The sequence below is a fragment of the Aphelocoma coerulescens genome, chromosome 7 (assembly GCF_041296385.1).
Source record: "Aphelocoma coerulescens isolate FSJ_1873_10779 chromosome 7, UR_Acoe_1.0, whole genome shotgun sequence".
NCBI lineage: Eukaryota > Metazoa > Chordata > Aves > Passeriformes > Corvidae > Aphelocoma > Aphelocoma coerulescens.
In genome coordinates, this window is record NC_091021.1 from 34,800,635 (window position 1) to 34,813,188 (window position 12,554).

The following is a 12,554-nucleotide window of genomic DNA, read 5'->3' on the forward strand; positions in this document are numbered from 1 at the left end:
CGTTAGATTATTAAGATATACTTCAGTTGTGATGACTTCACAGGTCCAGTTTGAATGAATGTAAAATGTTTTTGCTAATTTTGAGAGGGTTCTCCAGCTGGAGTAGAATTACCTGATACCAAAGATCCTGACACTCTAGGATGAATATTTCATCTTTAAAGTAATTTATGGTAATTAGTTTGTTATTTTCTGAATAATTTTGTTTAACTTTATGCTTGAAATTATTCTAACCTCCTGCAGTTGGGATATTTGAGGTGGCAATGACTTTAGCGAGGGGCTCATGTTGCTCTGGCAACAATGATTGCAAGTTAAACATTATTGTCATACATATTAAACACACATAAAACCAGATAATTATTTTTTTTGTCTCTTTTATAGAGTAGTCTTATGTGGTGGAAGTTTTTTTGCTCCAGAAAGCCATTAGCATACTTACAAAACTAAAGAATGCAAGAAATGATAATTGCAGAAAAAGATTCAACTTTAGCTTTTCCTTCACTTCTCCCAAAGATCGCTTTAAATATTAATCTTTCTGATTTCATCATCAGAAGAAATCCCTAACTCATAATAATTTATATGGGAAAAGAGTCAGGTTTCAGAATCCATTCTTAAAGCCATACAGTTTCTTGGAAAAGGCACAGCTTGAGGTGACATACACGGATTACTAAAAATCCCTCTGCAGAGCTGGAAAACACCTGGTTTTATGTTGGAATATTGCCTAGTCTGGTTGAATATTGGCTATTCCATAGGAATCCTGGTCTCTCATGCCCTTGGGTATGACAGTGGTATTGTTGGTTTTGATGGTGGTGGTGGTGGTTTTGTTGCTGTTGGTTTTGTTGTTGTTGCCATTATGGTTGTAATTACTATTATTACTATTATTATTATTATTATCATCATCATTAAAGTGGTTTTCCCATTACCACCCACTTATCCCCACTGGATACAGAGGCTAGGAGAGTACAGAGATGGATGGGGAGGAAAACTCCCCGAGGGGGTTTATTCCAGCTCCCCAGGGTGGAAGCTCAGGTTCTGCTGACCTCGACACATCTGGTGGGCATTTCGGCGGGCAGGTGGCCGAGCATGAGGCGGTACCATGCCGGTGGCAAGGAGTGGTCACACACCAGGTGCTGGCTGGCCACTCGCTGCAGCTCCAGGGAGTCGAAGCTGGTGCTCCTGCGGGGACTGCGGAGGATGCGGTGTCCCCCCGGCCAGCACTCGGGAGCTGGGGAGGCTGGAAAAGGGCAATGATTAATCAGTTCATCAGTTTAATTCCACTGGACGCTGCTGATAGCTGCTTGAATCCTATATCCTTTCATGTTATGGTTCGTTTTAGGATTGGGCTGATTTTCAAGGCAAACAATTCCAGAGTTAAATATATAAAAGTGCAAGCTTAGTAACATAAAGATGTTAGTTATCTAGATTTTCATCCTGTCTGAATCAGGACCAAAACCCTTCACCTTTTAACGTGATTCCAGCCTAATTTTAGGGATTAACATCTGAGCCACTCCTCCTCAGAAATCAAGTAGTGTTTTGAGGTTCCAAAGCCTTGTGACCTTTGAAAATACGTGGGGTTTTAATTTAGTTTACTACACGCATGAGCGTTTTAATCATGGTATAAATTCATGCTCAAGTATAAAGTGCACTTCACATGCTTTTAAATATGAGCTGAGAAGAATTAAAACAAAAGATGTTAAAAAGACAAAAAAGAAAAGAAATGGTGTAAAAACAACAATAGAGGGTTTTGAGAAATCAGCACAAGTTAGGCTTGCAAATATTCAAGCCACAGGTCAGGCTCAGTTGAGGCATAAAGCCAAACACATCAGAGCTTCTGCGTGTGCATCTCAAAGTCTGAATCAAACCTGCTGCCCCTTGATGTATGTTTCTTTATTCACCTGCCCTGTTTATTTTCATACATTTCTTGACTCTTTTACAGAATATTCAGTTCTTTTCTTCTCATCTACTAAAAAGAAGCCATGTGGTGATTCTGTTAGAAGATCTGATCATGTGGCAGAAACAGCCTTTTCTTGGTTATCTGAGTCATTTCTTGATGAGGCCAAGTCCCTTTTCACTGTGTCAGCACTGCAGAGTAGTCACAGGAGGGGACTGAGGTGGAGCTGCTCTGCTCTGTGCTTCAGCAACAGAAGGTTCAGCTAATTTCTTGCAGCAGTAATCTTTAATTGCTAATGATGATGTAAGAGGCAGAGGCCACATCGCAGGAATTGCACAACCTGGCAGTTAGCAAAATCACCTCTTTTCACTGCAAATAGAGCTTATTTATTTGGCACCATTGACAGAGAATAAGATCCCTCCCCATAATATAATTTTTCAAATGTCACTTCTCAGATTGTGACTCCGCTTTAATATTACGTCAGTGGCACTCTGAAACACATTTATCATTTTTACTTTATTGACAAGATACTCAGAAGGTCAAAGTCAATCCATTTATGGCAGTATTTTTAAAGATTTTTTTGATTGTGCCAAAGGCAAGGCAATGGTATACAAGACAAATGGGGACAAAATGTAGCGTAACAAAGCCTTTATTGCAATTTTCAGGGAACTAAACTGTCAAAGCCATTGCAATTCCAATGCAAAATTCAGCTGAATTAATACAATTGCCTTTTTAAATAAAAAAGAAGTGCCCTAAGCTTTTCTTTTCTATAGGTAAGAGACATTTCAGAGAGGCAACACTTGGAAATATTGCACCTCTAATTAAATCTGGGATCAAATTTCTTCCCTCAGAAGTCGTTGTTGGAGACCACATGGAGACTGTCCTTTGCTAATTCCCAGCCCAAGGGAAGAACTGACATTTCAGCAGACCAACTATTTTACTCAAATGAAAAGTTTACCCTATATTTAAAACCCCTTAAAAAAATGCAGACCCTTGCTGACTCCTCCAGTACCTCTCACGGCTTCAGGAGTGTTAATGGGAACAGAATCTTGGCTTGTGGTGCTTTTTGCTTGCCTGAATTAGCTCCTGTCTGAACAAAAGCAAAAGGAACCTAAAAGCAAACAGGTCTTTGCATAGTATTGCCACAGGAATCCTGCAAGGACACTGTAATATAATTAATTGCATTCACTTTCTCAATAATAATAATATCAAATTGTGCCTTTAAATGTAACTAATTGCCTTCTGCTCGATATGTGTTAGCTATAATCCAAATTCACACCACATGTTGTGGTTTTACCAGTGATTAACTACTCTGTCTAAACAATGCAAATATATTAGACACTGACACATGGCTAATTATTTTTCATCCCTTGCATGGTTTTGTTTGCAGTAGTTTAGAAAAGGCTTTCTCATATTAACACCAGAGGAGCTGAACGCTGCAGGTGGGCCTGGCAAAGGCCAGGGAGGCACTTGGAGGAGCACGTGGGGGAGACACACAAGGTCCCTAAGAAGAGGGGTGTTCATCCAGTAAATGTAACAGGAGTTGGGATGAAAGCCATGTGTTTGCTTCTGGAAGAGCCCTGGCTCAAACAGCCACCTCTGAAGGTGTATTTTACCCTGAATTCACTGTCAGAGTCTGTTTATGGACCTGTGCCTGGGTTTAGTTATGCTGGCAGGCTGTCATGGAGGAGGCAGGATGGCAAACTGATCCTCTGTCAGCTCCCCTGGAGCCAACCTGCCGGATTTTGTTCCGTCCCTGACGCAGATCAGACCGAGGCACGCGGAGCCGATGGGGCAAAAAACCTCACCCAGGTTTTGCAGCGAGCCACGAGCAAAGCAAACCCTCACTTACTGAGTTCCCCTTGTAAAATGGTGCTTATTATGGCCCTGTGACAGGATGATTGTAAACTTTAACATGCAAATTGCAGGCTGTGGTGCAAGTTAATTACCACTGGCTTTCCCAAAGAAATAAATGAATAAAGGCATCACTGTCATCAGACTTTATTATAAAAACATTATTTAAAAAAAAAAAACCAAAACAACAAGATGGCACAGCTGAGCCCTGTTGGTTCCTTGTCTGAGAGATGCTCACTTGTGCCATATGGTGGCTGCAGCTACATTCAAATCAGACGACACCTCCCTGTCAATTTTAAATTCAGGTGCAGGTGTCAAGCTTGGGGACAGTTATGAAGTGCTCAATATCCCAGTAGTCCACCTTGATGTCCACATCCACCTCTAGTACAGAGCCACTGCTACTCTCGGCTATTCAGACGAGGTTGCTTTTAAAAGGAAGCTATTTTCTTACGTAAGATGAACCTACAAATTTAATTTAATCCAGCTCTATTTCAATTATTGTATTAAAGGGGCCTGTGAAAAAAAGGAAAAAAAACAACCTGACATTTTAGGGAGCTTGTCATTATGACTGTTCTGGTTTCTTTCAGGAAGAAATTAAACACTGCAGTGAGATTTTGTGGCTGTCTGTCCAGAGAATTGCTGGAATTAAATGCTGGATGTGCTTGGTGCAAAGAACTGCTTCTTGACCCACCACCAAACTCAATATAGGCAAGAAGCTGTTTCTAAGACATAAGGATGCGTTTGCTTTACTAGACTTAAAAGCTTTTTTTTTTTTTTTTTAAATGTAACAACTTTTTGGCAGCAAATTGTGGCAAAGAGACACTGAGTAACTCCTTTTTGACACTGAAAGCAAACAAATAACAATACCTGCTGTATCTGCTAAGTGAAAACGACATTTGAGTAGCTCTGGTGGTATGATGGAGCAGGTTCCTTGGGGAAAAATCTGTCTCCATTGAAGCCATGAGGAATGCTGCTGTTACTGTCTGGATGTTGAGAGTCATCTGTTAATGTGTGGGAAAGGAGGGGCAGCCCGTGGGCTTGCTGGGGAGAGGAGAAGGCAGAAGCATCCAGAAATACCCCACGGAAAATGAGCAGGAGGTGGATATCTGAACTGAATATACTGCTGTGGACAGGGGGTTTGGCTCTCAGCTAAAGGAAATCTCAGTGTGACCTCAGCTGGAGAAAGACACTCACGTCAGCAGGTCCTGGGGACAGCCTGGAATCCCATTCTGTGCTGGCCATTATTGAACCAGGTGGCACTGAGGCTCCACGGGGCTGCACCAGGAACCAGCCAAACAAGAGTCTGGAAAGGTGTTTTTAGGGTGTCGCTTTGGGATACTCCCCACTTTGGGATACTCCCCACTTTGGGATACTCCCCACTTTGGGATACCCGCCGCCCACCCACACATTTAACACCTGAAACACCCGCTGGGGGTTCAAGCAGGTTGGTAGCTGGATGCTCTGCAAAGAGCTGAGTCACCTGTACACTTCTTGGGCAGAGTTATTGGTGGAAAAAATGCTGCTTTGGGAACACCAGGCATTTGCTGAGGGTCTGTCCCTCCTGGCTGGTGCTCTTGGCCGTGGGAAGAAGCAGCAGCCACATCAGGGACAAAGCCAGGAAACTTAAGAGTGGCAGGCTGAAAAATTGTAAGGAAATAATTTGCTAAATCTTTCATTTCTAAAGACAGGTGAATACAAGTGTAATAGAGCTTTACCTGTCCCTCTTGCTCCCAGCAAATATCAGTGGCTTATGTGGAGGAAGGTTTAAGAAGTTGTGAGATTTTGTTTGTTTGCTTTGAATAGCGACTGCAAATCAAATAATATCAATAGGTGATGGCAGCCAGGAAACCCTGAAAGAAGTATAGTCCACAAGCCTGAGGTGCATGTTTGCTTTGGGCAAAGCCACACAATATATCTAAAGGGCATTCTAAAGCCTTGGAAAATAGCTGGCAAATTGTAAAATAACTTTTGTGGGGAGAGTGAATGAAAAGCCAGTGACTGATACAGGCAATGCTAACCAACAGCAGCATTTGGTGATCGGCTGTGATGGCTCTGTGACAGGAAAGATGTGTCCCCACGTGCAGATTTCCTTCTTGCCATCATCTCCCACATCGTGGGAGCACAACCTGGAGTTTTCCCCAAAAATACATGTAGCTATATGTATGTATACATACATGGGTATGAAAAAAACCTGTATTTCAGATTATGTATGAGTACTCATATTTTTGACATTTGTATGACATTAGATTTTTGAAGTCCTTCCATCCCTGGAAGATTTTCACATTTCTGCTTTTTGTTTCTTACAATCCACAGTGGAACAAAACATTTTCCAGTGTGTTTGACTTTCTCTTCATGGGAAAATTATGAAAGATTTTCATATGGAAAAATCAGTCTGAAATGCTGAGGCTAATAAGCCATAACTCCAAATTAATTATTCCCTTTCTTCTCTTTCTGTTTTAGAAACAGAAGGAAGTTTTTTAATCACCAGCCACTTCTGTGCTCAAGGGCTGCACTTCAGTGACGTAGAAAAGCTCAGGTAAGAGTTTCTGAAGCTTTCAGCATGTCACTGCCATCACTTCCCCATATGATTTACCAGACATTGAAAGAGAGTTTATGTAGAAAAGGAAAGGCAGATATTGGGAAAGGGAAATTCTCTCCAAGCTCTTAATGGATGTGTTCAAAATAATAGTGGAATCCAACTGATCGGACAACATTTAAAAATTCCTTTTGGTGCACGCAGGTTCCAGGTGGACAAACATCTGTTAACAGATAAGATATTTGTAGCTAAGGAACATCCAATAATTTATTAAAGATAGAAGTTTCTGCCTTATTTCACCAATACTTACCAAGATTTTACTTCAATTATTCTGCCTGTTGATGACAAAAAGTTTTCATTCTTAACAATATTCAGAGGCAGAAAACTGTTGTGAATGTGACAGTGATCACTACATTAAAATGCTTGAATCTCCTTTTATCTACCCGAGTGCTCCTCAAGTAGATCAAACATAATAATTGTGTTAAAAAACCTTGATAGCTAATAAATAAAACTATTTTCAGAGATTTCAGAAGCAGAGGAACCTCCTACTGAACTGAAATGATAAGGAAGCCCATTGTACAAACACCACACACTCATAATGGCCAGGTCTTGAACAAGTCACAAAGCATTCATAAGGCAAAATTGATAGCGATAAATGAACCATTGTGCAAAATGAATGTAATTATAGAAATTTTGACCCAGGAAGAGGCAAGAGGCTGAGCACCTGCTGAAAAGAATATGACATTTAATACATGCTATTTGTACTGAATAACAGGCAGATGTGAGAATAAAACCCTCCTACAATCTGAAGGTGTTTTCTTTCTGATGCATCTGAATTTCATTTTTCTGGGAACAAGGTCGCTTATCATCCTGGTCTTCTATGGAGTGAAGCAATAAACTATTGACAAACCAAGGGCCAACGCTCAGTTCCAGAGCAAACAATTATTTATTCATGCTCGTATCTCTTATCTTGCCTTGCATGTCTATTTTTAACTTGTGGTTTCAAAAGGAGGAATTGATTATGTGAGACTTTTCTTTTAGTCTGTGTAGTCCCTGAATAATTTGCAGAATAACGAGCTGCATACAGCTCACACAGCTGGGTGCAGAGACAGGCAGAGAAGCATTTTGTGTGGGGCCAGAAGAGGTGCCAAGAGGGTCTGACCAAACAGGTGAAAATGAGGGGTCCCTGTGAGGAGTGTGAGCAAAGTCTGAGGAACTTCCTGGCAGGTTACAGAGGAGTTTGGACAACTCTCACAGCAGATGGGATGGAAAGCACTTTCTTCAGTGCTCCATAAATAGAGAAGATGAAGGAACTGTTTATTTTCAGGGACAATGGATGTGTGGCCAACTGAAGTGAGCAAGCCAAGAAGTGCCCAGCAGAAGTGTTGTCCTTTGAAGTGTTTCAGTCTCCAAGAATCACTGTCTGGCATCTCTCATCAGTGTGAAAATTGTTCATGGATAATGAGGTGGACACAAAAAGGACAGGAAACACCACATGGACAAAAAGCAGTGAGCAGCTGTACGGGCTGGGTGAAGTCAGTAGATACCCTGCTTTGCAAAATGCAGCCTCATCTATTGCATGTGCCAGTTAGAAAAAAGAGAAAAGCCAAATGGTGTCAATAGCTCCATTATATTTTACCAAGTCTCCTCCTCACTCATTCTGGCTCAGCCCTAGAGCCAGGCAGGTTGAGAATCTGAATATAGAAATCACTTACTATCGCTGTGTCACAACAGAATTCAAAACCTCATAAATTTCCTCAAGTTATCTCTAAGTTAATGATGATGCCTTTAAGGGCTTCTGAACAATCAATAAAAAGAAAATTATAATTATTGTTATTGATTGGGCTATTTTGCTCTCATCCCTCAGAATGAAAAAGTGAAATCAAATGAAAAGGGTCTTTCTTACCTCCTAATCTCAGTTGAACATACAGTCACAAATGCAGCTTTCCTAAATAGAAGCAGCAAAACCAAACTCACAGGTTTTGATTTTAGAACCCACTGGGCTCTATTCAGATGGAAATTTTATTTCCATGGTTTACCCCTCTGAGAGCTGGAGTTGTTTCTATGCCTCAGCCACTACGCTGGCTAATTACCATTTGCGAGCCACACATTTTTCCAGACTGCTCCCATGGATAATGCTGAATTTTGGCCACATTTTCCTGCACTTCCTCAATGCAGGGCTGTGTGTTGATTATATTATGCTGGGGAAAGTGTCACTGCTCACTTGCTGTCAGTGCTTCCAGGATGCAGCAGAGGCTGGTGAGCAGATAAGGGGACTCCGAGTGCAGTTGGCTTAGCACTGCCAAAGCCAGGTCCGTGTGTGTGTCCTGGCTGTGATTGAGCTCCTAATGGATGTGGGGTGACGAGGCAATTTTTCCTGCTATTGTTTTGCTATTATTCATTGCTGTTATTCATCCCATTGCCTGGCAAGACAGTGCTTCAGCAGCCATGCTCTCTTCACATGTTTGTAATGGGCCTTTCTGTCAGGGCTCTGACATTTGGGATGAATGGCTGGGTTCAGTCTTGCCTTTGGAGCAAGGCTTTATGTGTTACAGTGCTGCAATAATGCACACAGACAAGCTCCACTTCCCAGCTAATGCACAAACCTGGAAGGATCTCACGACCATCCTAACCAAAATTTAGGTTTTCTTTGACCCTGTCCTTCATCCCCTTGTGGGCTCTCTGCTGTGTGAAAGTTGGAGAGAGTTGATATGAAACATGTTCAAGCACGTAGCAGCTCCTGCTGTGGATGTAAAAAGTTCTTCTCATGCATTATAGCACTCTGGATGGATTTAAAAAAATATTGAAATAAAAGGTCATGAGCTAGAAATAGCCAGAAGCCTGCCTGGCCACTGTGATAAGATAAAGCTGGCTACTCCCAACCGTGGAATTGCGACATTAAGCCTAATAGATTTCTAAAATCCAAATTTATCAGCAATCCTCACTGTTTGTTTCTTCAACTTTCAAAAGGCACAGATTCTGTACATATAGTCATGATATCTTCAAAACTAAAATAAATCGGTGCTTTCCTCCCAGAGAAACAGGATTGTATCCGTTCCAGCCAGCATTTTCCCTCAGCCATGATGGTATTCCAGGGAATCTCACACACCTGGCTGTGTGTCTAGCACCTGGCAGAGGTCTGGTGACACCTACTCATGCCATGAAACATCAAGACTTTCAGTTCCTGTATACAAAAACCTCCAGATAAACATATTTGCTATTTTTATTTAGTTGAATTTAGGTCCCAATTCCCAGTTCTAACAGGCGCTAATTTTCCTTTTTGTTTAGGGTCATCTCTGCTTTGGTTGCTCCACAGATCTTTGCTTATTTACCAGAAGTAGTAGGAGCACCAATAAAAATAGCAAGGTTTCAGGAACCTATAAGGCCTTCAGCTAAAAGCTGCTTTTTGGTGTAAAAGAAAATGCAGCTCAGCTGGTATCAGCTGAGTCTTCACCACATTTAAAGCTGCTACCTATACAACCTTTTAGGATGCAATTACCATAACAAGAAAAAAACATCTCCATAATTATATGTATGTAAAGCCAAAAGCCTTTCTGTGGCCATCCAGCCAGAGCTGCAGGTACAGATCTTCGAGTTCGTGGGGGACACGAGGGATTAGGGAGGCACAGGAATAGACAGGAGACAATTGTTGCCCCAAATGGTGCAACAATTTGTATTATAGGCAGCTGTGCTTTGATCAGGATCAGCCATGCAGAAGGCAAACCTACTGATTTCTTCTCATTCACACGGAATTAACTTTGATCACAGTGCAGGTTTGTGTGTTTTAAAGCTTCTGCTCACTTAAAAGTGTGCTGGGGACGTCTGTGTCCTCAGAAGGTCCTCTGAGGCAGAAATGAGCTCTGTCCCTCAGTGGCTGATTGGGCTGCAGGAGGGTTTCCCATTCAGGAATGGGGTGGGGATTTCTTCCACCACTGTTGAAATGGTGCTTCTAACAGGAGGTATAGCACCGGCACTTTCTAGGTCTTTAGAAAGAAAAGAAAAGAAAATCAGATTGCCAGATGGAGTATTCTCAATGGGAACCACTCTCCTCCTCAGACACTGATAAAGCAGTACAGCTTCTTCTCACCAGATGACATGAATCCTAGCAATTTTTTATTTCCATGGAGCCATTTCCATGCTGAGCTTTCAATTCTACTCTTCCACCTCCTTCTTGCCTGATAACAGTGAGAGTATGCTTTTAGATTATAAAATCGAAAGTTCTACCTTTTAGTGAAAAACAGTTTAAAAAAAATAGCATTTCTGAACTGAAGGAGGAAGCAACCAGATCTCAATTCTTTTGCTAGGGAATAATTGACCTGCAAATGTTATCTGTGTATAAAGATAGGTAAAACAAGGTGATTATAGGCAGACAGGCAGTATTTCAGGTTTTCTTCCATCTTTCTGTTATCAAAACAAGACTCAATTTTGCATTCTTAGTTGGTAATTGGCTAATAAGTGTAATTTTCATCCTAAGAAGACAGGCCAGAAACCAGTGTTCAGAAAAACCCTACAATATGACAATTGATCAATTCTTCATTAGACTTGATGCAGTCAGGTTACCACAGTCATTTCATTTGCAATTTGAGCTAGAAATAAAAACAATTGGCAAAAATCTAGTAGAGCAATTTCAGATTGGAAAGCCATAACACAAATTAGTGCACAAAGAAACAGCAGGCAATCAATTTATCATTTGCTACTTTGTTCTTTAGCAATTTGCAGTCATTGCTGAGTTGCTTTTGAAACTTGTAAAATTTGATTATGTAAAACCTGGTGAGTGTCAGGCTTTGGTCATTTCTGGGTTGTGTTTTATGAGTTGTTTTATGATGAAAGGATGTAACCTCAGGCTGAGCCAGGGGAGGTTCAGGCTGGACAGCAGAAAAATTTATTCACTGAAAAGGTTGTTAAGCATTGGAATGGACTTTCTAGGGAAGTGGTGGATTCACCATCTGGAGGTGTTCAAGAATTCACTGGATGTGGCACTCAGTGCTCTGGTCTAGTTGAAAAGGTGGTGTTTGGCCAAAGGTTGGACTCGATCATCTTAGAGGGTTTTGCCAATCTTAATGATTTTGTGATTCTGTGGTTCTTTGATTCTGTTCCAGGAGCTGGTTGGAGAACAGGGATTTTGTATGGGTAGATCTGTCTGGCATCTGCTGATATCCTGCACAAGCACACATAACTAAAACTTGGCGTGGAAGTCCTGGCTGCTCTATTTCTGTAGTTTCCTACAGTTAACCCAGTTCAGAGAAGGTTTAGTTACCCATAAAACTTCAAATGCCGCTTTAAAAGCCATGGTGTGGACCTACAACTGCAACTAGTGTGGGAGCCAGCTGTGGTTCTGTGTGCAAGAGTGGCTATTGCCCCTCCCACTGCACCCTCAGTGTGGGTGGGGTAGCACAGAACTGGGATGATGTTTTTAACCCCGGGGTTTGGATAATTCCCCTGTCAGCCCAGGAACAAAAGCGGGTTTGCCTGTGATAGACTGAGGAGTGGTGGTGCCCACGCTGCTGTGCAGCCCCTACACCGTTCACCTTTATCCACAGGTGACCTCAGTCAAGAACACTTTCCCTTTTTATAGCCCCCACAATGCTTGTCTTTCTGCTTTCAGAAAGGAGGATCCCATTAACCCTTCTTAGCCCGGGTGATGATTTGTGTTGTATAAGTGTTTGCAAGCAGTGGGAATGCTCCGAGAGGCACTGGGTGTGTTTGGAGCACAGATTGCACAACAGGCCCAGCAGAAGGCAAACAAACAGGTGAGAGGAGCATTTGGGGACATTTTCTGCTGGGTTTGAGCTTCATGGGCAGATTTGGAGCTGGCTGATTTTCCCTGACTTCAAACCATGACTGCCATGTGCTGGGGCAGTGGCCTGAGCATTTGGCTGTTTCATGGCAGATCCCCTCCCACTGAAACCACTCTCTTTTCTATAGTTTTGTTAACTATTCAGTATAAATAAGAACACTCTAACTTGGCCAACTTCCAATGCTGTTTCCCTTCTTTGAATTTTTCTTTGCACTGATGCATTTTCAATTCTGTTTACAAAATGCATAATTTCTTGACGAAAACCACAGGTCTAATAACAAAGTGTTCTGCTGCCTCCTTTCTGGACTCTTATTCTTGTCATACATGAAATCCCTATTTGTGCTTGGTCTTTGCATATTAAGTGCTTTAATTAATTTGAGCTTAATATTTTTAAATTGAATGTTAAAATCAATCCATCAGTCCAGGTACACTAATCAAGTTTTTATGGTCTTCCTGTGTTTACTGTATACCTTTACAAGTGT

At 41.6% G+C, this 12,554-nt stretch overlaps 1 protein-coding gene across 1 annotated transcript in view; it reads right to left on the reverse strand.

Annotated features, from left to right (window-relative positions):
• The window catches only part of LOC138113214 (von Willebrand factor D and EGF domain-containing protein-like), a 171,308-nt gene that overhangs the window by 133,391 nt on the left and 25,363 nt on the right, over nt 1–12,554 (reverse strand). Inside the window, exon 2 of the mRNA XM_069021266.1 lies at nt 1,035–1,219. Coding sequence (XP_068877367.1) covers nt 1,035–1,219 — 185 coding nt within the window. The remainder of the gene's footprint in view (nt 1–1,034; nt 1,220–12,554) is intronic.